This window comes from Clytia hemisphaerica, unplaced genomic scaffold (genome assembly GCF_902728285.1).
Source record: "Clytia hemisphaerica strain Z4C2 unplaced genomic scaffold, Clytia hemisphaerica genome assembly, whole genome shotgun sequence".
NCBI lineage: Eukaryota > Metazoa > Cnidaria > Hydrozoa > Leptothecata > Clytiidae > Clytia > Clytia hemisphaerica.
The window spans coordinates 605824-630680 of NW_027103372.1; the positions used below are offsets into that span (position 1 = coordinate 605824).

The 24857-nt window shown below is 35.9% G+C and overlaps 2 protein-coding genes across 2 annotated transcripts; one reads left to right on the plus strand and one right to left on the minus strand.

Annotated features, from left to right (window-relative positions):
• The first annotated feature begins 4887 nt into the window (after positions 1-4887).
• Positions 4888-13749, plus strand: LOC136823565 (cilia- and flagella-associated protein 58-like). The gene is made up of 17 exons (XM_067079751.1): positions 4888-4969; positions 5120-5335; positions 5760-5908; positions 6082-6154; positions 6532-6615; positions 6941-7135; positions 7483-7620; positions 7870-8029; positions 8464-8639; positions 9145-9342; positions 9596-9805; positions 10161-10407; positions 10674-10903; positions 11530-11607; positions 11959-12105; positions 12425-12558; positions 13518-13749. Exons 2-17 carry the CDS (start codon positions 5225-5227, stop codon positions 13636-13638), a joined length of 2451 nt encoding a protein of 816 aa, XP_066935852.1. The 5' UTR covers positions 4888-4969; positions 5120-5224; the 3' UTR covers positions 13639-13749.
• An 8067-nt stretch (positions 13750-21816) lies between these two features.
• LOC136823624 (uncharacterized) lies at positions 21817-24578 on the minus strand. The gene is made up of 2 exons (XM_067079803.1): positions 24297-24578; positions 21817-24012 (listed from the first exon to the last, which is right to left on the minus strand). Exons 1-2 carry the CDS (start codon positions 24576-24578, stop codon positions 22003-22005), a joined length of 2292 nt encoding a protein of 763 aa, XP_066935904.1. The 3' UTR covers positions 21817-22002.
• Between the last annotated feature and the right edge of the window lie 279 nt (positions 24579-24857).

A 24857-nucleotide genomic window follows, 5' to 3' on the forward strand; every position in this document is an offset into this window, starting at 1 on the left:
TGGGACCATTTTCAGTGGGTCTAGTTCAGCTTTTAGGAATACGGTTTGTTGCAGATTGGAAGGCACGTTGAATAAGCATTTTTAAAGTACCCTTTTTCCATGTATCAGGGGCAAACGAGTTCCAGTTTATATAGATATCTGTATTCGTTGGCTTTCGGTAAACTGTAGTGTCAATTGTTCCGAAACGATTTATGAGAAGGACATCCAGAAAAGCAAGCATATTGTTCACTTGTTTTTCACTGGTAAATTTAACATGTTCATTTTTATTCAATTCTCTGAGGATAATGATATCTTTACCTTTCTTAATCACACAAAAGGTATCATCGACATATCGTTTCCATATTTTCACATTGTCTGACATTTTCGGTATGATATTGGTTTCTAGCTCAACCATGTTGCGACCACTTGTCCCAAGTTGGAGCAGTTGACGGTACATACCGTGAGTTGTCCTAAATCCGACAGCCCTGCCTTAATCCGACCCCCCAAATAACTGCTATGAAAAAAAATTCTATGTTTACAAATATTCCCTCTCCAAGTTGAACAATAAACAAGAAGTCTCGAAACAAAACATCTAACAAGATTACTATAATGTCAAGATGTCAATTAATGTGATCGAAAAAAGAGTGAGTTGTAAAAATAATTACATCTATTATTCTGAATCTGTTGCTCCTGTTTAAAAAGTTATCAATTTTGTAACAAAAAATCATGTTTTGTATTTAAGAAGCAATTATTGTTATTTTGGTTCAATTGGTTCAGTGTATCAAATCTCTCAGTTTAGTTGACACTTTGGCAGTCTAAACTTAAACTCCTATAACAGGATTAGAAACTAGGCTAGCCTTACCTCTTTTATCTTTTCCTTTACAACAATACAATGCTGACAAGTTGACACAAAACATGTGTACATGTACATTGACTTGACAAGTAATCCCCGAGAGAAGTTTTTATATATAAATCTGCAACAAAAACGAAAGTGGTCTCTTCACTGATGGCTTCCCAGCACTCCTTCGCAGCTGTTTATCAAATTTCCACCAATGAGGTTGCCACATTTCAAACGGCCCTTCATTTTGGCACCAATGGCCTTTCAGTGCCAGGACCCTGCCGACGCACCGGACTTAACGAACACCGGACATGCGAAAGTCCGGTGTAAAATGAGAATTTTTTTTACCACCGGACAATCTCTACACCAGACTTAAGGAAGTCGGATGTCCGGTGTCGGAGAAGGATATTTTTTCCTCCGGACAATCAAAACACCGGACATGACCAGTCCGGTGCGTCCGGTGTTTCTTAATTTTTTGTTTCATAAATGTCCAGCGTCCAAAATTCCCTGTATGCAACACCGGACTGACACCTGACTTATTGCGTCTGGTGTAGCAAAAGGATACTATTTTGCCACTGGACGGTCCGGTGCGTCGACAGGGTCCTTCAGTGCCTTGCACNCACCGGACAAATACACCGGACAGTCCGGTGCGTCGGCAGGGTCCTGGTCTATACTGTCATCTAGTTCTAGAAGAAATAAATACTTTTTTTAGGGACCAAAGCGTCAGCCCACAGTAATGTCAAAGATCGAAAACGTGAACACAGAGAAACTACAAAGATTCGCCACACTTGTCAGATAATGAGAATGAGTATAGTATATATCGAAACTTTAAAAAAAAAATTAAAAATAAAGTAAAAAATCAAAAAATCTTGCCAGAAGTCTGCCATTTTGGATCGCGTTATTTGCGATAGTTCTGAAGATACACACTAAATTTCAATAGAAAAAAGATAGCATATTCCTTTAACTATAGGGAATCTTTTCAGAGAAAAAGAGCGAAGCTTCTAGGTTGGCCCGTACATAAAGCCCTATCTACATTAAAAGAACCCGATTTCGAAATACAAAAACCCGAAAAACCGAAAAAAAACTCCTAGATTTCCCCGTAGTCATGCAAACAAAAACAAAAAACATGGCGGACGACACACGATTAAAAGATGACCAAGGACATTTGAGTTTTAGAGATTTTTCTACTTTTTTAAGCTGTTTTTTTCCCCTGAATTGTCCAGTCCATTCTGTGCGGTCGGTCCTGTTTCTTTCTTCCTTTCTTGCACTTTTCTGGCAAGTCTTGCTGTCGTCGTGAGCAATTCTTGCTGGCTGGCGGGTCCCTTTTTCCATTTTGTTTTCCCAACCCAATTAGCTTGAAGGAGAAAACGATAAGGCAGATTGATGAGAGCAGAATAAGGACGAAGAGTGTAGGGGAGAAAATGGAAGAACGATGATGAGGGACTGAAAGTGAGAAAGAATAGGTCAGGGCAGGCCGGCAGACTAAAGACTGACGTAAGGTAGAAGAGGGAGAATGAGGGAGAAGAAAAACTATAGAGAGAGTAATGATGAACAGTTAGTGAAAGTACTTCGATTTGTGAAGCTATTTCTATTTCTATAAATTAGGCAGGCATCAAAAAAATGTTCTGTTCGCGTCACCACGTGCGTTTGCGTACTGTAGGGTAAAATGGCGAAATGCGAAAATCGAATTTTTGAAAAATGACCCTACAAGATTTGACTATATCTTTTTATTCCATTAAGAGATTACTTTCAAATAAAAAATGTATTAACAATGATTGGGTAAGCTTTCTAGAAATCCAAACATAAATTGCATAGCTTTTACCAAAAAATAACACTTTGGGATCAGAAACAGTCAAAAACCAACTTTTTCCAATTTTCTTCAAGTTACAGGAATTAATAATTCTTTGTTTGTTTTGATCTGAAATTTTCAGTAGGGGTGGCCAACATGGTTCCCTTGCTCATATCAGGGGGGCGAGACCATTGAGTTTCAAGCCCGAAGGGCTAGAGGTCAATCTCTAACCTTTCTCAGACAAGAAAAATTGAAACCTTAAAATATGCGCCGTATTTTTTATGACGGATTGAATCTAGTAATTCCTTTGTTTTCGAGTGATATATTTTTCGAAATTAAGCGGTAAATTTTAGTTTCAATCTGTCATTTGTGTAAAAACCAGGCGGGTCGCTCAAGACCGCGCAACTTTGGTAGGATTTGTTGGCTTCAAATCCTACCAAAGAGATTGACCTCTAGCCCTTCGGGCTTGAAACTCAATGGGCGAGACGGGGGTAAGAGAATTAAAGTTTCTAAGTAAAATCTTTAATTATCACCCAAAAAAGTGCCTTTTTTGTCCATATCTTTTAAATAGATTGTCCCAGCCTTATCCCTCCCTCCTCGGAAATTTTTTCAATTCACGCATTCACGCACTTTTTTCCAATTTTCACGCATTCACGCAAATTAAAATTCCCATTCACGCATTCACATAAACCGCTGGGGGGGGGCCATTAGATTGAAGAGAGAAGAGTGAAGATTGCAGAATAAAGAAAGAATATCAAAGAGAGAAGAAAGAAGAGAGAAGATTGCAGAATGAAGAGAGAATATCAAAGAGAGAAGAATTAAAGTGAAGATTGAAGAGAGAAGAATGAAAAGAGAAGATTGAAGAGAGAAGAGAGAAGAGTGAAGATTGAAGAACAAAGAGAGAAAAATGAAAAGAGAAAAATTATTAGTGAAGATTGAAGAGAGAAGATTGAAGAAAGAATATCAAAGAGAGAAGAATGAAGAGAGAAGAGAGAAGAGTGAATATCAAAGAGAGAAGAATGATAAGTAAAATCTTAATTATCACCCAAAAAAGTGCCTTTTTTTGTCCATATCTTTTAAATAGATTGTCCCAGCCTTATCCCTCCTTCAATAAATAATATCGCTTTACAGGTTTGCAGGCCACCGTGAAGACACATGGGCCTCTATAAACCGCTCGTACTTTTTACAATGATCTTTTTGAAATAGAGTTTTTTTTGCGGGCTCCCCCGGAAATTTTTTCAATTCACGCATTTTTTTCCAATTTTCACTCAAATGAAAATGCCCATTCATGCATTCACGCAAACCGCTGGGGGGGGGCATTAGATTGAAGAGAGAAGAGTGAAGATTCCAGAATGAAGAAAGAATATAAAAGAGAGAAGAATGAAAGGAGAAGATTGCAGAATGAAGAGAGAATATCAAAGAGAGAAGAATGAAAAGAGAAGAATGAAGAGAGAAGAGAGAAGATTGAAGAACAAAGAGAGAAGAATGAAAAGAGAAAAATTTTTAAAGTGAAGATTAAAGAGAGAAGATCGAAGAAAGAATATCAAAGAGAGAAGAATGAAGAGAGAATATCAAAGAGAGAAGAATGAAAAGAGAAAAATGAAGAGAGAAAAATGAAAAGAGAAGAATGAAAAGAGAAAAATGAAGAGAGAAAAATGAAAAGAGAAGAATTAAAGTGAAGATTGAAGAGAGAAGATTGAAGAGAGAAGAGTGAAGATTGAAGAACAAAGAGATAAGAATGAAAAGAGAAAAATTATTAAAGTGAAGAATTAAAGTGAAGAGTGAAGATTGAAGAACAAAGAGAGAAAAATGAAAAGAGAAGAATTAAAGTGAAGATTAAAGAGAGAAGATTGAAGATAGAATAGTGAAGAGAGAATATCAAAGAGAGAAGAATGAAAAGAGAAAAATGAAAAGAGAAGAATTAAAGTGAAGATTGAAGAGAGAAGAGAGAAGAATGAAAAGAGAAAAATTAAAGTGAAGATTGAAGAGTGAAGACAAAAGAATGAAGAGAGAACAGTGAAGAAAATAGAAGAATTAAAGTGGAGATTGAAGAGGAGAGAATGAAAATGAAGATAGAGGATAGAAGATAGAAGAACGAATGAAGAAGAGAAAAGAGAAAAAAAGAGAACAATCAAGAGAGAAGAATCGAAATGGAAGAGCGAAGAGAGAAGAAAGAATAACGGAGGTAGAAGATACTACTAAAGTGAAGAGAGAAGCAAGAAGAGTAAGAGTGAAGAATGAAGAGCTCTTGGGAATGATGTTCTTATTATTGATAACTATTGTTTTAGAACCCCAAAGACAAAGATGCCAAACCAGCGATCGAAGAAAATGCTTTTGAGGTATTAGAAAAAGACTTCCAAGAGGTATGAAACTTTTTTCTACAATTCAAAAGTACTTAATGTTTTTTCTAGTTTTAAGGATGTACTTTATCTGAGATATATTTTCCTAATGTTGAGAGGAAATGTATACAGATACACAGATGCATTTTTTCATAGTGTGTTTTTCTCTTCTAGGTCCTCAATGAACTAACGGGTGATAAAAGTTTAGAGAAATTTCGTGTAGAATATGAAAAATTGCATAGAGCACTGAAGAAATCGCATGAAAGTGAGAAAAGGTTGATGGGAAAATGTCGAGAATTGAATTCAGAGATTGTTGCCAATGCAGCCAAAGTTGGAACTGCTTTAAAACTCTCACAAGAAGATCAAACTACTATTTCGTCACTAAAAAAGGTAAATCTTTTCTAATTCTTTAAAATTGGAAAAATTGACTTGGCCTTGCCGATCCTTCAATCTTACTGACAAACATAAATTCATGAAGCTAGTCGATCTGTCATTAAGTCGGCGAATGTTGTTTCATTCCGTAATTCCTCAAATGAGCATGAGCAATTATAAAAAGGAATATCCAAGCAAATATTTTCAAAGTCCTCTGGGATCAAGTTTTAAAACACGTGCAGCAAAATGATATAGACTCTTTTTGATAGCTTTCTTAACTTTGAAAGGATCAATACGTCAAGATATGATTAGTAAGCGTAGACGCAATTCTTTAGGTAGGGGGTTGCGCTTTTTTTAAGTTTATGATTTTAGGTGCGATGAACAGTGCTATGGGGCGGCCCTCATTGGAGTTTCAAACTCACTTTTGCTTTCTTAACCTTAGGAAATCGAGAAAGCTTGGAAGATGGTTGACGCAGCGCATGAGAAAGAGACTAGAGCCAGAGAAACCATCCAAGCTTTGAAACAAGAAATCACAAACTTAACCAAGCTGGTCGAACAAGGTGCTGGTCTCAATATGGGTCAAGATAATAGGTACCTATATTTTTGGAGCAATATTATCACCGGGAGCTTTTTTCGACCGTTACTAGTTTTGTATCTGTAAGGATTCGATAACGATCTTACCAGTCTTGAGCTGTGTATTAAAAGTATTTTTTTGTTTAGTTATCAGCATTAACATCACTTTCTTACTTTTCATTAAATTTCAGTGTTCAAGAATTATTAAAAGTGAAAGAAGATTTAATTAAAGACAGAGATGAAAAATTATCTGAACTGGTTAAGGTGAGCTTTGAGTATCTTCTATTTTGCCGTAAAATTCCTTTTATAATGATTCATTTTAATAAAAGTGTTTTTCTCGTTTTCCAATAGTTTTTTTTTATGCAGTAGTAATAAGTCTGCGACCGCAGTCGAAAAAGGCTCAATATACCTGAAGGTAGGGTAGGGCGCTATTTTATCTCCCCGGATTGCTCCGCTTTACCCTTGATTGTTCTCTTATTGCTGAGAATTAAGCAGAGAGGCGCCAACTCATATTTGGTCTTTGGTATGGCCCGGCCAGGGATCGAACCAACGACCTTGTGCACCGTATCCGAATGCTCTACCTCTGCACTACGATCGCTTTATACAGTACTAATACACGACAATTTCTCTTTTACTTTTAGATGCGCAAAGATCTAACAGAGGCGACTGATAAATTAGGATCTTTAGAAAATGATAAAACAGATGCATTATTGAAAATATCAGAGGTATTTCCATTTTCAAATGTTATCAAAATTCAAAACTAATGAGTGTTATGCAGTTGATAATGGATGATGGTCCGTTTAAAAGAAGATAATAAAGAAATTCCAACCAGCGAATATTTTAATATCTTTCTATTGGAGTACAGCGATAATGTAATATTTTGAAAATTCGAAATTTCAATCTCAGTAAAAATAAGAAATCACGAGTATTTACATTGTACAAAATTCGTTCATTTTTTTCCAGGACACATTGTAGATTGTAATCTTTTCCCTCGAGTAGTTGTTCACGAAATCTGTCGTATACAACTTAAATCTTACTTTCTACTTCTAGTTGAGAGAAGATATCCAAGTCCGAAGTAACGAAGCACAACGCGAAATTCGTAAGAAGGAGAAGTTAGAGAAAGAATGTAAACAAGCTAAAGTGGAAATGGAGACAAAGAATAATGACCTGAAAGCTAAACATTCACAACTTCAGCGCTCACAAGAAGAAAATATGAGAGTTGAACAGCAACTCAAAGAACAAAGAGTGAGCTTATACATTCGATACCTAATAAACCTCGTTAATCGTTTTTCTTTTTGTTGCCTTGTCCGTACACAGACCCAGTATCTACGGCTTATTTCAAAATTCATTGCCGTACTACGAAGCGATAAACGTGAGATACACTCTGGTATAGAGTAAGTGTTGCCTTAACTGTCAGAGCATCATTTTACTCCTTGTTCCTTTCCGTTTGGCTCTGGTTGTCGTAATTGAGCTTAAAACTATTTCACTCTTTTCAATAGTCCATTCTATCACAAATACGTTGATGTATTACCATTTAAAAGTTTCAGGTTTTACACCAGTTTATTACTAATATGTTATTTTCTTGATTTCAGATTCTGAACGAGCGTGCAGTAAAGGATACAGAATTGTTAAATAATCGTTTAATCAAACTACAACAAGACTTTGATACACAACTTTCGGCTGCCGAGCAATTGGCTCAAGAAAATAACCAGAAAAACATCGAACTTAGGGTAGACCATGTTTAAAAACTGTTACTACGACAATTTTAAGATCAAAACGTATAGTAAGAATCTTTTTCACATTTGCTTCGCGGTTGACACCCAATTTTTGACGAAATTCGTTCATCTACTTGAAATTTTCCCCAGATGATCTTAAAAAACTGCATTTCGCCCCGCTAAAAAAAGCAAAAAGTTAGCTCTCATGAAAATTAGTAACCTTTAAATAATCATTACGATTTTGTGCTAATTTTACTTAAACAGGCCAAAGAAGACGAAGTAGGAAACTTGAAAACAGACAGTGTCCGGTTAACGCGACAACGTGAAGCTATTCAGCGTAAATTACGAACAATTGAAGAACAAAAGGTTGACACGGAACATCAAAAAGAAACTCTCAAGAATCAAATTAATGCTCTTGAAAAAGGTATGAGTCACCGATATTCATCTTTATGGCATATTTCACTGTTAACTAAATATCATGGACAAGATATTTGGGACAAAGGAGATTTCCCTGCGAAACACCACAAATGATTTTTAAGCGCGTTTAAAAACTGCAGTTTGAAAGTAGAGTTTTAACTCCGAGTTTTAACATGAGACTTGACCTTAGGATCTCTGGATTTAAAAGCTCAAATTTGCTACCGAACCCCTCCAAAATCGAAATATTCAATGAATGAAAGTTGAAGTGCTATAATAACAATTCTCGCCGAACTTTAAATTCTGAAAAGCGTTAAAATACACTAAGATCTCAATATCTTTTGACCATCATTATAGATATCAGCTACTCTTACTCAAAGATTTAAAAGATACTTATTACAGAAGAGTCGCCGAAAATAATTTTTTCTTTTTCTTTTTTCTTAGAGTTTGACTCTAGTAAGAAACAACAAGAGGTAGATAAAAAAGCGATTGATGATTTGGTTCGCGAGAGGGACATTTTGAATAAAAACCTGTTGAAAGCTGCTGGTGCCACACAAAAACAACTTAGTTTGGTCAGATTACATGAACAAGCAAAAAAGAATCTGGAGCAAGAAATTCAGGTTCGTTATAAACTATTTTTTGTAGCTTTTTGAAAATAATTTTCCATAGTTCTGATAAAGACGGGTCCACGTCGTCGCAAACGTCGGGAGACAGTTGTTGATTATCCGACGCGACGTTGTTTCAAGGTTGATCAAACAATATATATGGACGTTATGGACATCAGACGAACGTTGAAACAACGTCGCTGTGTCGTTGGAAAAGATAATTCTCTTGAATTTTCTCATTTACATTAAAACCTCGGTGTACTCTTTTGGTGTGAGAATCCTACAATTATGAGTAGGGATTATCTTGTATTGTGTTGAAATTTTCACGGAAATGCGTCCAGCTCAGACTTTTCAATTGTGAGCCTTAGAAGAAAGAAATTTGTTGAAAGGTTTGTTGATGATTAAATGAACTTTCGGTCCAATGTCACAAAACATTTTTACAACAGCACTGCTTGTAGCCACACGGCGTTATTAGCCATATATTTATGAGTAACAAACCCGATTTTTTTCTCTTTCTTAGAATTATAAAGATGAAGCACAAAAGCAGCGTAAGATTATCTACCAACTGGAGAAAGAACGCGACCGCTATATCAACGAAGCGAGCGATCTCACGCAGAAAGTCTTACAACATATGGAAGATGTGAAAGTGCGTGAAATGCAAATTTTCGATTATAAAAAGAAAATCGCTGAAGCTGAAACAAAGCTCAAACAACAACAGGTAAAAAAGATTGTATCAAATTCTTAGGTTGTCTCTACTTGTTAATTGTTTTTGGTTATTTTAGCCGTAGTCAATCGACCATAGCAAGTAGTGGGCTGTTCCATTTAATATCCAAAAAGGGTGGTGCATGAAAATTTTCAGGCCAAAAAGAATCTGCGAAACCCCCGATGACAAAATGGAATAATCCAATTTGAATAGAATTTTATACCCTTTTGAAAAAATTTCTTTAAATGTTTTATCTTCTTTTAAAAAGAATTTATACGAAGCAGTGCGAAGTGATCGTAATTTGTACAGCAAAAACCTGATCGAATGTCAAGATGAGATCACCGAGATGAAAAGGAAACTGAAGATTATGAACCATCAGATTGACCAATTGAAAGAAGAGATCACCTCTAAAGAAGCTGCCTTAGTTAAAGAACATCTCGAACACCAACGTGTTGAAAAGGAGAAAGATGCATTAAAGGTTCGTCACGCTATCTAATTCAATTTTCAAGGGGCATCGAGTTTTCTTCGAATAAGGGAGAGTTTCTTGTTTCTTGTTAAAATTGTGACTTTCAATATTATCGAAAATGAAGCGTATTGAATAGTAGAACGTCGAACAGGAGAGTGTCAACTGTAATTTATTTTAAGGTCCCTTTTAAAGATATGTACCACAATTATCCGAAAGTACTAACTATATCATTATCCTTATTGAATTATTAGATTGGTTAACTAAAGATTTTGCTAATTTTATTCTAAACAGGATTTTAACATAACTTAGAATGGGACAAAGGGATTCCTTTTTGTTACGGTATTATTAATCTTTACTTCTACAAAAGGCTGAATTACAAATGATGAAGAAAGAAGCATCAGAGTCTAAGTCTTATATTGAGCAACAACAAACAGAGGAGCGAAAACTTCTCAAAATCATCCAAGAAGCCGATTCAGAACGTCTGCGCCAAAAGAAGGAGCTAGATCAAGTCATTAGTGAACGAGATATCTTGGGCACGCAATTAGTTCGACGCAATGATGAGCTTGCGTTGCTGTATGAGAAAATTAAAATTCAAAAAAGCACCTTGGATAAAGGTATAATTCTTCAGCGTTTCTACTAAAATAACAATGTTTCTTACAGGGGTCTTTTAAACTGCTTACTTTGGGCTCACATATTATAGCTTTATAAAGATTTTATAAAATATGATGACTTACTTTTAATACTTATTTATGACTTACTTTTGAGATAGGTCACTAAATGTGTATGATATACACATTGAATATGTATTAGTTATGACCCATCTCTTATGATTCTACTGTCTTTTATGGATCATCTCATCCATTCTCACCTTCTTCAACAGGTGAAATTCAATATCGTCAACGTATCGAAGACATTCGTCTCTTGAAACTGGAGATTAAAAAACTTCGCCGTGAGAAACACATTTTGACTAAAAGTGTTTCCAACGTCGAGGAATTACGACGTGAAGTATACAATATGCAACGGGAGCTATTACGTGAACGCACGCGATGCAAAGCTCTGGAGGAAGAACTTGAGAATCCCATGAACATTCATCGATGGAGAAAATTAGAGGTTTTTGACGGACAGCACTCTTTTTCCTTATTTTATTTACTAAATAATTCTTCAACTTTACTGGTAGTCTACACACTGTTTTAAAAGGTCTTCTCCGTCTCATACAGATTTCCGTCTCGTCGAAGTATAAAGAGGCTTTCCCGTCTCAAAATTCCACTTAATTTACCAAAATCTCAGGAATATGTTCTAATTTACTGTGTAAAGTCCATTTTCCGTCTTGCTTCCGTCTTGCTTTGACCACTGATATTTCTCTACACAATAGGGCTAGGTAGCTTCTACCAACTGTATAAGGCTGGTCTCCACATGCGCGCGCTGAAATTACACCTTTTGGCTTCAATCTTTTTTGCTTGGAAAAAAGATTACGTCAATAAAATGTAGTGCGCGCTCGAAAAAAGAGTTGAACACATTTCAACTTTTTTCAACCGTTACGTCAGATTGCACCAATGGAGTTGCTTCATTTTTCTTTTGACCAATAGCGTGGAAGCTTTGTTCGAAAAAGTGCGATTGTAGCGCGCGCAAGCGGAGACCGGCCTTAACAACTCGTATTGAATGAAGGTAATAATAATTAACTAGCAGACAAAACTTTTTTTTCGAATATTGATCAAATCTCTTATTTTCTACTTTAGGGAAGTGACCCAAGTACTTTTGAGATGATTCAGAAAATACAAACCTTACAAAAACGACTCATACAAAAGACTGAGGAGGTTTGTCTCGCTTTGTTTTCTTCCACCTCTGAACAGCTCAACTGACTGACTTAGATATCAGTCATTCCGTACTTTTTCGTCTGAGCTTATCCTGGCTATTATTAGGTAGTAAGGAAGTCTGCGACCGAAGTTAAAGGTGACCCAAAGGCTCCTCTTTTTAAAAGCTATCTACCCGAAGGTAGGGGAGGGCGCTACTCTTTACCCCTTGATTGCTCCACTTACACTTGATCCTTCTCTTCTTCAATTGCTGAGCGTTAACGGAGAAAACACGCACGGGGTTGCACACCGTAGCCGAATGGCTCAATATGGCTTACTGTTACCGTGAATTCGTTTTTCTTTTTATTTGTTCAGGTGGTTGAGAAGGAGCTCTTAATCAAAGAAAAGGAGAAATTATACATCGAATTGAAACAGATCTTAGCGCGACAACCAGGTCCCGAAGTGGCTGAACAACTCAGTATTTATCAACAAAATCTCAAAGAAAAAACGAAACAAATGAAGGTATGTGTTATTCTTTCAATCAACAATCCCAACCTCATCCCAAGCGTATTATTACGGGGTAGAGCCTCTCCAAATCACCTAAAGGTTATATTTCTGACCAGTAAATTTCATGTAAAGAAAGATTTTAGTTAAAAAGTATATGGTGTGTGTATAATTTTGATTAAAATTTGCCTTTGAAAATCAATTTTGTGGAAAGGGGGAGTCGTATACTGTAGAGATCCCCATTAACGTAAATAAAGCATACAGGATAGAAGGTTGACAGGATCCAATTTTTTTCATATCCAACATTTTCCAATGTTTATTTTTTCCTATCCACCAGACGATGGCATCAGAGTTGAACATGTACGAATCACAAGTTCAAGACTTCAAATACGATATTGAACGTTTATCACGTGAATTACAAGACGTCAAAAAGAAATATTTCATGCAAAAGAAACGTGAACAACAACAAAAGTAAGCCAGAACTGCAAATCTTTTTTGGACCTACCCCGGTGGGGTGGAGGTCCTATGAATTAACCTTTGTCCGTTCGTTCGTTATTAGCTTTCCTCGTGATTGGCTCATTAGTTTTTTCTGATTTTTTTGCACAAAGATGTGTAACTATAAACCCTCAAATGTAACGGAGCCCGATTTTCGAAAAAAAAGATTTGGGGGCAAATTTGGGCCAAAACGGCTAAAAAACGGGTTTTTGGGACTTTGTGAAAAATTGGATCATTAACTTTGATTTTTTGCATAAAAGTAGGGTACCATCATAGATAAAAGATGGCTCAAGAAGATTTTTTCAAAAAAATTTTGTTGGTTCAAAAAACGCATGTTTATCTATAAGAATCACTATTAATAAGCATACATCAATGTTCTTAGTTAAATTACTCAATTTTTTGATGAGATAGATGTTTTTTTGCTCATGAGGGCTTACTTTTGAAGATGTGTGTGTTTATACATGAAATTTTTGTTTCTAAACGTTTTTTTATAAGAAACAAACAACTAATTTTAATAGATCGCCACTATTTGTGTTTTGAATGATTGTTTAATGGCCACGCTCACGTAGATATCAATATATGTGTTAAATGCATAACCAGGGTAGGTCCATAAAAGTATCACTTGTTTAATTTTTTTTTAAATGAGAGTGGCATTCAATATTTCTTGGAAATTTCCTGGATTAAAAAAGGGGCGAATTCGCGAAAAAAAATCTCGCGAAAATTAAATTATTTTTGAGAAAACAGTCTCGTGAAAATATCTGCTTGCGAAAAGTTATCCACTTAAGGTATATTGAAAAGCGATTCGATCCAGATAATTCCCGATTTATTCCTTCTGGAATCAACACCATAAAAGGGAATTTGTAATTACCTGCTTTTAGTTTGCTTTTTTTCTGTCTGTTGTAAATCTCACTTGTGTGTATACCGACTCTTTTTAGGGATCGTGAGCGTAACATCGCCCAAGCAGCAATGCCACCTTACCAACCACAGCGTACAAATGGACCTAAATTCACAGGAGGTGGTTTCAACCTCAATCAAACTGCTAAAGTCGGCGTCTAATTTATTATCATGATACTATTTTTTTAATTCAAATAATAATATTTTTGTTCCCGTGTATACAATTAAAAGACCTCAATTCTGTACATACCTAATTAATACCTTTTTAATTTATTTACTTAATCCTTCGTTGATTATTGTGTAATTTACTTATCACCAATCTAAGAGCGAAGACTTGTTTTGGCAACTTTTTTCTTCCCTAAAAAGCTTTTAATTGCAACGGATAAATATTAGTCAAATGTGTTCCACAATTCCTCTCTACATGTACATATATAGAAAGTGATTTTATGAAATATATAATGGTACTGAACCGAAAATTACTTCATTTTTAATTCATTTATTCATCTGTGGTGTCCAACACCAGGTTTAATCAACATTTACCAATCGTCATGAGAATCTCCAACAAAATTTGCCAGGTTTTCCTTTATTTGCTAATTCAATTGTCAGAAGAATTTTTTTTAATCACAATATTTATACCAGGTGAAGTTAAACAATACATCATATATTTATTTACATAAGCCTGTTTATGTCCTTGGACACTCCTTTTGACCACCAATTAAAATGTATTTAATAAGTATGGGTAAACAAAATCTGCTATAAATTTGTATCATATGTCGATATAGCAGAATTTAGTTCAACATTTTTCAAAAATTTGTAAGAAAGCGATAGACTCTCAAATCAAGATAAAGAAGATGTTCCTCAAAGCAATATTCGTCATTTTGTCGATGTCAGTCATCTCGTGTCATACCCAATGCAGCAAAGATGGACGGGACGGGCGAGATGGGCTTGATGGAAAGGATGGTGAAAGTTGAAATGTTTCAGTTGAAAAGAATTGGAAGGATGTGCTTGGAATAACCTCGATGATGATAGAGATCATGGATTGATCCTGGTGGGATATTTTTCAAACTAGTAAAAACGGATTATTTTTGTTTAAAGACAATAGGAATGTAGAGACCATCTTTGAAGTGAGTTGATTAGAATTTTGAATATGTGAATACCTTCATTTTATGCAAATGCGATAATCTTCTTGGACCTTTAAGTTAACCTATGTTCATCCGTTCGTTCGTCTGTTAGCTACCATATTTTCTCGGGATTGGCTCATTAGTTTTTTCTGATTTTTTGCACAAAGATGGAAAATGGTGATTCCAAAAAAAGTGACGGAGTCAGATTTATATTTCTATGTTTTTCACACAAAAACATTATTATTAATAACATTGCTCACTGATTTTTGCAACTCGGAACTTTCTGTTTCTGTTTCAGATTAGCTTTAATCTCTACTTCTTCTTTTTCCCATGCAGTTCAAATTCTAGGCGAAATTTTCGACTTCAAGTCGTCTTGTTTCTTTTCTTTTCAGAGTTGTGCATTCCATAAGAAGTCGAGCTCAACTTATTTGAAGTTGTATCCGGAGATATGTAACCTGAGATCAGATTGTGATTGTTTTCTGCCCACCACGCTGAAGCTCTAAAGTGATGCATGAAAACATAACAATCTGACAAATATACAATCTCAAAATCGTAAGGACTGCGCTCGTCTAAAAGGACTGGGAATGACAACAAAGTTGCGTGGTTGGGTATGAAAATAGCGCACCACATCAGGAAAATTTAGTTTTTGACTTTCCGGCGCACAACAAGATTCTTGTTGTATAATTTTCTGGAGGACTATTTTCCTCAGATGTATAATTTTCAAGTGCCTTCAGAGGTTTACTGCGAACGAAAATTTTGAAAGTTGTTTATTTAAAGTCTGTCTCAAAATAATTTTCAGCTGGAGAAAAAAATGGCTGTAACTTTTGATAGAATTCGAATCAAGTTGCGGTTTTGTGCTCGTTAAAAAGATATTCATGAGTGGAATATTATCAAGTAAAAAAATTGAGAAAAAAAAGGAAAATGAAAATGAAAAATGAAGAAGAAAAAAATCAACTTCTTGTAGAAATGTGGTATAATTATCATTTTCACAGGAGTGATTCTTCAATCTTAGATCATTATCACTGTCAAAAAGTTTTTCAAAAATATTCATTCAATCAAAAGATATCAAACAAAATTTATTGCTGGTTGACTCTATAAAGTAATAAAAAACGACAAAAAAAACGAAAAAACCTGCCTTTTGTCGATCAACCAGCAATAAACTTTGTTTGATATCTTTTGATTAAATTAATATTTTTGAAAAAATTTTTCACAGTGATGATGATCTAAGATTGAAGAGGCACTCCTGTGAAAATGATAATTATACCACATTTCTACAAGAAGTTGATTTTTTTCTTCTTCATTTTTCATTTTCGTTTTCCTTTTTTTTCTCAATTTTTTTACTTGATAATATTCCACTCACGAATATCTTTTTAACGAGCACAAAACCGCAACTTGATTCGAATTCTATCAAAAGTTACAGCCATTTTTTTCTCCAGCTGCAAATTATTTCGAGACAGACTTTAGGTTAGAGATATGCGTCTTCACAACTGTGATAACTTTTGATGACAAAGAATGTTCACCAGTTCCTATTGATGGGTCTGTTTTCATTTGAAAAGGAAAGAAAACTAAAAATTTACATTGTCCAAGTGTTATTTGAGGTCATTGTAAGATTTTAAAACAAGGAGTCTTAAAATTAAACATCTCGGTAAACGTTGGTGATTGTCCGGGGGGGGGGGGTACTAGGGTTGCGGGCTGACAGGGGGGGTGTCGCCCGACTTTCGAGCTTTGAACCCTTACCGGGACTAAAAAGGAGAAAACAAAGGAAAATTTTGTGATTTTACGACCCTATGCGGGACTAATTTGACCAATTTGGACTAAATTTCGATCTATCCGGGAGTAAAAAGTTTAAATTTTCCTATTTTTCCGACCCTTAGTGGGACTGAAATTAGATTTTCTGTTGTTTTTTTCGACCCTTAGCGGGACTTTGGAAATCTAAAAAAGGTACCCTTAAGGGCGGCACATACCATACCCTCCATTTGCCTAAGTACACCCCCCCCCCTGGGTGATTGTACACATTCAACATCAAAAGATTACGGGGATGCAGCGACTGGAGCTAAGTCAGCATTTAGAATCTATATTGAAGAAGTTAACTCGCCTCAATTGTAAATACGATTATTTACTCAAATGGTATTTGTTTTCTTCAAAAATAAAAATATGAAAATGCATATAATCTGAAAGTTAGTTATTTAGTTGAATGATATCTCTCCTTTTTTCCTCTTTTTTTCAAACTCGTATCCAATCCTTTTACCCTGGGGGGGGGGGGGGTACTAGGGCAAGATGGGTTACGGGGATGCTCCGCTGGTCAGGGTACCTTTTCTAACCTCCACGTGTCCCAGGTAGGGTCGCAAAAACACCAAAATAGAAAAATCAGTCCCTCGTAGGGTGCCTTTTTTTGGAAAATTTAGGGAAAAAGTAGAAAATTTGAGAAAATTTTGGAATTTCAGTCCCATTCAGGGTCACTTTTTCGCAAATTTGGAGTCCCACGTAGGGTCCATTTTTCGAACCTCAGTGGAGCACCCCCGTCAGTCGACAAGGATAGTACCCCCCCCCCCGGACCTTTTACCGCCTTTTACGATATTGGTCCGGGGAGTACTAAGGCAAATAGACAGAGGGTACGGTATTTCCGTCCTTGCTCTAGATCGGAGAAATAGGAAAATTTCAACTTTTTTTACCTCATCCAAGAAAGATCAAAATTTGGTCAAAATTTAGATGTGAAATTCACAAAAATTTTCCTTTTGTTTTCTCATTTTTAGTCCAAGGGTCCGAGGGTTGAAAGTCGGGCGGCACCTCCTGTCAGCTCGCAACCCTAGTACCCCCCATATTGGATGTACAGTTATACCAGTGAGTATTTAAAAAACGCATTTTTAACCTTTCCAAAGCAAGAAAAGTGGAGACGCTTACGATTTTCGCCACTTTTTGGAACGACGGCTTAAATCTTTCTACCAGTGTGTTTGTCCACCCAACCGGTGCCCGCCAGTCTACCCCAAAGGTAGGCCTACTTCCATCCCATTTGTTCCATCCCGTGCGTTTTGCCGTACAAAGTTGACTGTTTTCGATAAAAATTTTCTTCGGTCAACTTGGTATACAACATGATGGTACGGCGTTTTGTCCATACCAAGTTGACTGTCTCACATGTAAGCCAACCAGGCCCAACATAGTACAGCGTTTTTGCTCAAACCGAGTTGACTGTGTCACATATAAGCCAACTTAGTCATCCCAGGTCAACAAGTAGGTACAGCGTTATTTTTGTTTTTTTGTTTTCAAAGGAAAATATAATATATTTGGACCAAGAGACCATAAATATTATTAGACTAAATTAGTTAAAAACGAATAACAAGACGACTTAAAGTCGAAAATTTCGCCTAGAATTTAAACTACATAGGAAAAACAAGAAGTAGAGATTGAAGCCAATTTGAAATCTACTTTACATCGAGCCTTGATGAAACAATTTTACAAGAACAACGAGGCTTAAAATCGCTAAAAAAGAGACCAATTTAAGAACAACTGTTGTTTAATTTTTAAGAACTAATAAACAAAGGTAATATCACCGTCTATCAAAAGTTATTGATTTGATTCTTATAAAGCAAATGCTTATATAAGAAAAATGAATATGCTCATATTGTGCGCCATCTATTGTTTATTTTGTAAGAGCTAATTACCGAAAGGTATATTACCGTCTATCAAGAGTTATTGATTTGATTCTTATAAAGTAAATGCTTATAAGAATAATAAATATGCTCATAATGTGCGCCGTCCATTGATTACTTTGTAAAAACTAATTACTGAAAGGTATATCACCGTCTATCGAGAGTTATTGATTTGATTCTTATAAAGTATATGCTTATAAGAAAAATAAGTAAGCTCATATTGTGCGTCATCCCTTGTATACTTTGTAAGAACTAATTAACGAAAGGTATATCACCGTCTATCAAGAGTTATTGATTTGATTCTTATAAAGTATATGCTTATAAGAAAAATAAATATGCCCATATTGTGCGCCATACTTTGTTTACTTTGTAAGAACTAATTACCGAAAGGTATATCACCGTCTATCAAGATTTATTGATTTTATTCTTATAAAGTATATGCTTATAAGAAAAATAAATATGCCCATATTGTGCGCCATACTTTGTTTACTTTGTAAGAACTAATTACCGAAAGGTATATCACCGTCTATCAAGAGTTATTGATTTGATTCTTATAAAGTATATGCTTATAAGAAAAATAAATATGCTCACTTTGTTTAATTTGTAAGAACTAATTCCCGAAAGGTATATCACCATCTATCAAGAGTTATTGATTGGATTCTTATAAAGTATATGCTTATAAGAAAAATAAGTAAGCTCATATTGTGCGTCATCCCTTGTATACTTTGTAAGAACTAATTACCGAAAGGTATATTACCTTCTATCAAGAGTTATTGATTTGATTCTTATAAAGTATATGCTTATAAGAAAAATAAATATGCTCACTTTGTTTAATTTGTAAGAACTAATTACCGAAAGGTATATCACCGTCTATCAAGAGTTATTGATTGGATTCTTATAAAGTATATGCTTATAAGAAAAATAAGTAAGCTCATATTGTGCGTCATCCCTTGTATACTTTGTAAGAACTAATTACCGAAAGGTATATTACCGTCTATCAAGAGTTATTGATTTGATTCTTATAAAGTATATGCTTATAAGAAAATAAAGAAAAAATCAAAACTGTGGAGCTAAAGACACAAAGATATATGACGTAATCCAAAGAAAACCCGTGAAAATCGTCCGTGGTTATACGAGCGTGTAATTTGTAAATTAAATTTAGTGAGTTCGTCCACCGTATCAAGCACTTTCGTTTTCTAATTTTTTTTCCGATGACACCGCCGCCGCCGCAGAAAGGCTATCGTAATACTTTCGCTAAGCGAAATNTAGGTCACAGTGTGGATGTAAACCACACTGAAACGACCGCCTTCCATCACGCATCACGCTCGCGAAAGAGCACGCGCACATTATTAATGCCTACATGTCATCTCCAGTACATTTTAGATTATTCATTAAAAACAGACTACAATATAGTCATTTTTCATGTCTCGATTATTCAATTCCGAATAAAAGACAATCAGTCAAAAAAAAGAGAAACACCTGGGTAATCCAGTTAAAAAAAACGAAAGTAAATGGTAGACAAAGTAATGAGCCAAGGCAAAACGAGATTAGCGTACCACTATGAAAGAAACCGCCTACGGCGGTCGACAAATACTCGTGACATCCTACAACGATCATTACTTATGTTCAAACTGCGTACGAATAACGAAAAACCTAATAAATAAAGTGGAAAAAAACACTAATCATATGATGCAAAATGAACTTAAAAAGAAAGACGACGTCATACAAAAACTGAACAACGAGGTCAACACCAACACAAAAACCCGTGATTCCATCAAAAATTACCTCAAAACCTTTCTGGCAGGAAAACTACAAGAGATGGAGGATAAGACAAGAAGCATGATAAAGGAGGAAATAAAGCACACAGCAGAAATGATGACGGAAACATCAAAGAAAACATACACCGAGATTACCAAGAAGCAAAAAGAAGATATAAAATCTGCGGAAGAACAAAAACGGAAGGAAGAAAGTGAAAAGAGAGACATAGAATCTAGAAAACTGAATATTATCGTTCACGGATTTCTCGAATATTCAGGTCCAGATAAGGAAAAAGAAGAAAATGGGAAGAAATATGACATATTTCGGTTCTGAGAACTCCTAGATGACATCAATGTTCCAGAAGTCAATGTTACTCACCACAGATTAGGAGACAGAAAAACTAAGAATGGCCGTCCTCTGAAAGTCACCCTGCAAAGTCAACATGACAAAGATCTTATCATGAAGAATTTACACATGCTAAAAGAAACTTGTTTCTTTCAGGTAAGTATAACGGAAGATTTCACAATCAACGAACGGAAAAGATCAAGGAGATGCACAAACAAGCAAAGAAACTCAACAAAAACAATTACAATAAAGGATTCAACTGGCGCGTAAGAGGAAGCCCAAGAACAAAACTACGCCTCGTTAAAAAAATACAAAACCATACAAAAATATCTTCAAATTACAAACCAAAATGCTCTACAAAAGAAATCGTCAGTGATTGGGCATTAACAGATGATAATGAATGATTCATTTTGTAAATAGGCAGTCGAACTCTATTAGCTTTAAAGCTAGTACAGATTTGTACACATTTTTCGACTTTAAAGAATATATACATCAACATTAACATTAACACTAAATCATCGGCATATCCTGACCATTGAATTTCTGACGTTCCCCGTGATTGTTGGTTCTTATCTCTCATTTCAGCTCTTTGTTTTCGAGTAATGGCTCTCATGTTCAAACGATTCAATTGAAGAATTTATTTCTAGATCCGATCTTTCTCAAGAAAAACCCTCATTAAGAAATCAATGTATAGGTTGAAAAGGTTTGGGCTTTCTGGTCTTCATTTACGTACACCGCTTGTTGTTTCAAACATCGCTTCCTCAAAAGTTTAAGAAGTGTGTCCATACAACTTTTCAAGGATGTAGATCGGGAATGAGCTTTAATGGCCTTTAATCATTTTGGAACGGAGTTTAATTGAATCAAACATCCATTTGTGCGAGGAACGCAAGGTAAAGTGGCTGAAGTTTTTGATTGGAGATATGTTGTATGCGTTTAATGTTGTGAATCCCATCTGTTGTTCCCCAGTTCTGTCGGAATCCGTTTTGCTCGTCGGTCAATTGTGCTTTGTACCAAGACTGGAGTCTACTCAAAATAATGTTCACGATCAATTTTCATATAGTTGAACTTATGCTCAAGCCTCTATACTTTGAGGGGTCTTTCTTTGACCCTTTTCCTTTCCACAGTATTTTCAATCGAGAATTTCCCCAGGCAGTAGGGATGTCGAAGTTTTCTGAGATTGAGCTGAGATTGGCATAATATATAATAGACGTGAGAGGCTCATAGCTCCACTGTGACATGAAACCTTTGGCGGCAGATGGCACGGGGCTTAGGTGATTTTAAATTTCTAGGTCAATATTCATTCTTATAATAGTATGTGAAAAATCATCCAAATAATCCTCAAAGGGGAACGGCACCGATTTTCAAAACTGATATCTTGGCTTCTAATGGCTATATAAGATTTATTTTCATCAATCTAGACAGTTAAAATCCTTTTCTGAGAAAAAAATCAGTACTCAAATATCCTTGTTTAAAGCTCTTTTTTCTATAGCGCGTTCAAAAAGAGAGAAATGGAACTACTACGTCATAAACGGCAAAAGAGGAACTTCTTTGATAAACAATTAAGAAAGAGTGGTTTATGTTATTGAGTAATATTATACACCATACATATATATTAAAAATACTGAAGATACAACTATGAAAAAAATGTACAAAATTTAACAAAATCTAGACCTGCTTTTTCTGACAACTTCCTCCTTATCTGGTTTAGGTTCTGTAGCGATATTTTTTGGTGGCTTAGGCAGGTTTGGGAGAGGGTATTTCTCACGAGTTTCCCGTAGATAAAAAACCTCTTCGAGAATGTTGCTTATGTAGCTTTTGTCCTTCGCTTCTTTGATTGGTTTAGATACCCAACTTTGAGTGATACGAGTGAATGTGATCTTGTTACGTTTTTTGCCAGATTTGGTTTCAGCTTGCTGTAGACCAACAGATGAATTATGATCTAAAACTGCAAGTTGTGATCGAGCAACCATAACCTCGTATGAAAAGTGCAGACGTTTCGGACAATATTTATTATACAAGGAATGAAATACTTCTAAATTTCCTGTGTGGTTAAATTCGGTAAGATATGGAAAATCTTTTAAAAGTTTAGGATCAGCAACAATTTTCTTGAGTGCAACAAATGCTGACGAATCTTTTTTCAGCCATTTACGTCCAAGGCGTTTCCCATGCTCACATGATTTATAATGCTTGTTTCCTTTGAACGTATGTTTATTGGTGATGTGCTCCAGAATACTGAGCCACTTTTCCTTTAAGATTTCAACATTTCCACCGCACGTTTTACAACACCACCAAAAATGGTTGATAATCGATTTTACCCACAACAACAACTCGGCATTTTTCTTAGCTTTAGCTGCTTTCATCAGCCGTTTTTTTATGCTCTTACAAAAATGCCAAATGTCGAATTGGTGAGGAATGTCTTTACATTCTGTTCTCATGAACTTTCTTACTTGTGTATGGCGGTCAGTAGTGAGGCTTAGAATTTTGATTCCGTACTCTTTGAGGCGTCTCAGTAAATCTTTAAGTCCAAAAAGCTCCATTCGATTGGAATTTCCTGCTATACGGCAATGTGAAACGTTAAAGTCTACAATTTGACCATCAGCAGAGTTCATTATCGTGTAAGTACCGTACTTAGCGCTGTAGCCGGGAGAATCGCATCTTCCATCTCCGTTAACGTGAATCGGACCGTTCTCAATAATCTCAGCGATGATTATTTCTCTGAATGTAGTGTAGACGTGATGAATAGCAGGTAGGAGATAAGCTTTCTGCATTTTGTAAAACGATCTCTCACTAATAAAGGCTACCTTGGCGATTCCCATCATCTCACTTATTCGACGATAAGTAGCACCTGAACAGAGAACTGATGCTGCCATAAGAATGTTCCCTTCAGCCATTCCTCTCACATCTGGTTGTGACTCCCATTTGGTTTCGTGATTATTCACACAAAGCTTTGTAACGATTATCTTAGTTCCTCGAGTGACACATTTCGTTATCGAGGCAATTTGGTGGCATAGAGAACAAAATGAAAGAAGTTGTGCTAGACAAGACCAGTAAACGATGAACTTTGTGTCTTTGTTGGGCAAGCCGATCGACTCCTCACTCTCTACATCACTATCTGAATCACTGTCTGTGGGATCGGGTTCGAATGTCAGATCTGATGGGTCGTCCTCTTCTTCATCAGAGCTACTATCGATTACGTCCATCGGTTCCTTGTCATCACTACTTTCAATTTTAAACGTGACCATCACATCAGGTGGAAATGTTATTTCTGTATTTGTCTCTTTTACCTTTGTGTCTGTCTTTTTCTTCTCAAATTTCACTTTCAATGGTCCTGGGAAATCAATGTTATGAGTTCTCTCTTTATCCTGTGAGTGATTGGGTTGGTCATGGTATTGTGTTCCCCGAGATGTCACTTTTTTGAAGGGTGTCCCAGCTGATATGGACTTGTCTACCATGACAGGTGCCTTTGAAACAGGTTCGATATTTTCGGTGCTGGTTGGCTCGACATTTCTCTCTTCGTAAACTTTTTCAATAAATTGTCGTTTATTTGCGCGCTCAGACCTTGCTTTTGACATTGGCCTTGACTTAGGTTCTTTCGAGAAGCAAAAAATGGTTGGCACTGCATCTTCCTTCAATTTTCGTTTCGATGGTATTCCCATAAGTTCAGCCTGTAAAAGTAAAAAAGCAAATTAAGCCAAAGTTGTTGTTAACACCCCTGTTTCATATGTGCTCAAAATCTTATAAGTCTAATCCAAACCATCCAAGTGACCTTATTGAGCCAGAATTTAGTGGATACTATCCCAAGTGAGTGAAAACACTACACCAAGGCACTGAGACAGGGGTGCTAAAGATATTTCAGCTGTGGGGGATTTCTCACAAATGCGGGCTAGCTACGGCTATTAAGAGAGAAGGATCCCATTGGGATAAGGAAAGAGAAAAAACAAGCATTTACCTGGAGGTCTCGTTCGAAACAGGAGCTCTCAAAATGTTCTGAACAAAGCACAAGACTCTTTGGTAATTTTCCTTCCCTTCGTATATTTCGTTCCCATTGCTCTCGAAGGCTTGCATTCTTAGGAAGAGAGTGAAAACTGAGGGTTTTCTTTATTTGTTTGGTTGCGTCGTTTTTTGGTTCACTTTGAGTCTTGTCGTCATTCTTTTCGTGTTGCTTCTTCTTTTCCTTTGCTTTCTCCTCACCACGGTTGGTACAACCATAAGCACCGCAACTTGAAACCATTTTACTTTTACTGCTTCTACAATTAAATTCTTCACAAAATGATTTTTCTTCTCTCTTAAAATCGTAAAATCCTTCTACTGTAAAACGAGAGATGAGAGAGCCGTTTTGCTTATCATCTCATTATAACATTTGTTTAATCTGCCTTTTGCCTTTTATGACGTAAAATTCTGCGCTCGACCTAGTTTCCTGAATGTACAAAAGTGGGTCTTTTCAAAGCTTAATAAACGCAGAGATTGTTATGACTTTTAGAAAAAAAGAGAAAGTTTTGTGAAGAGATTT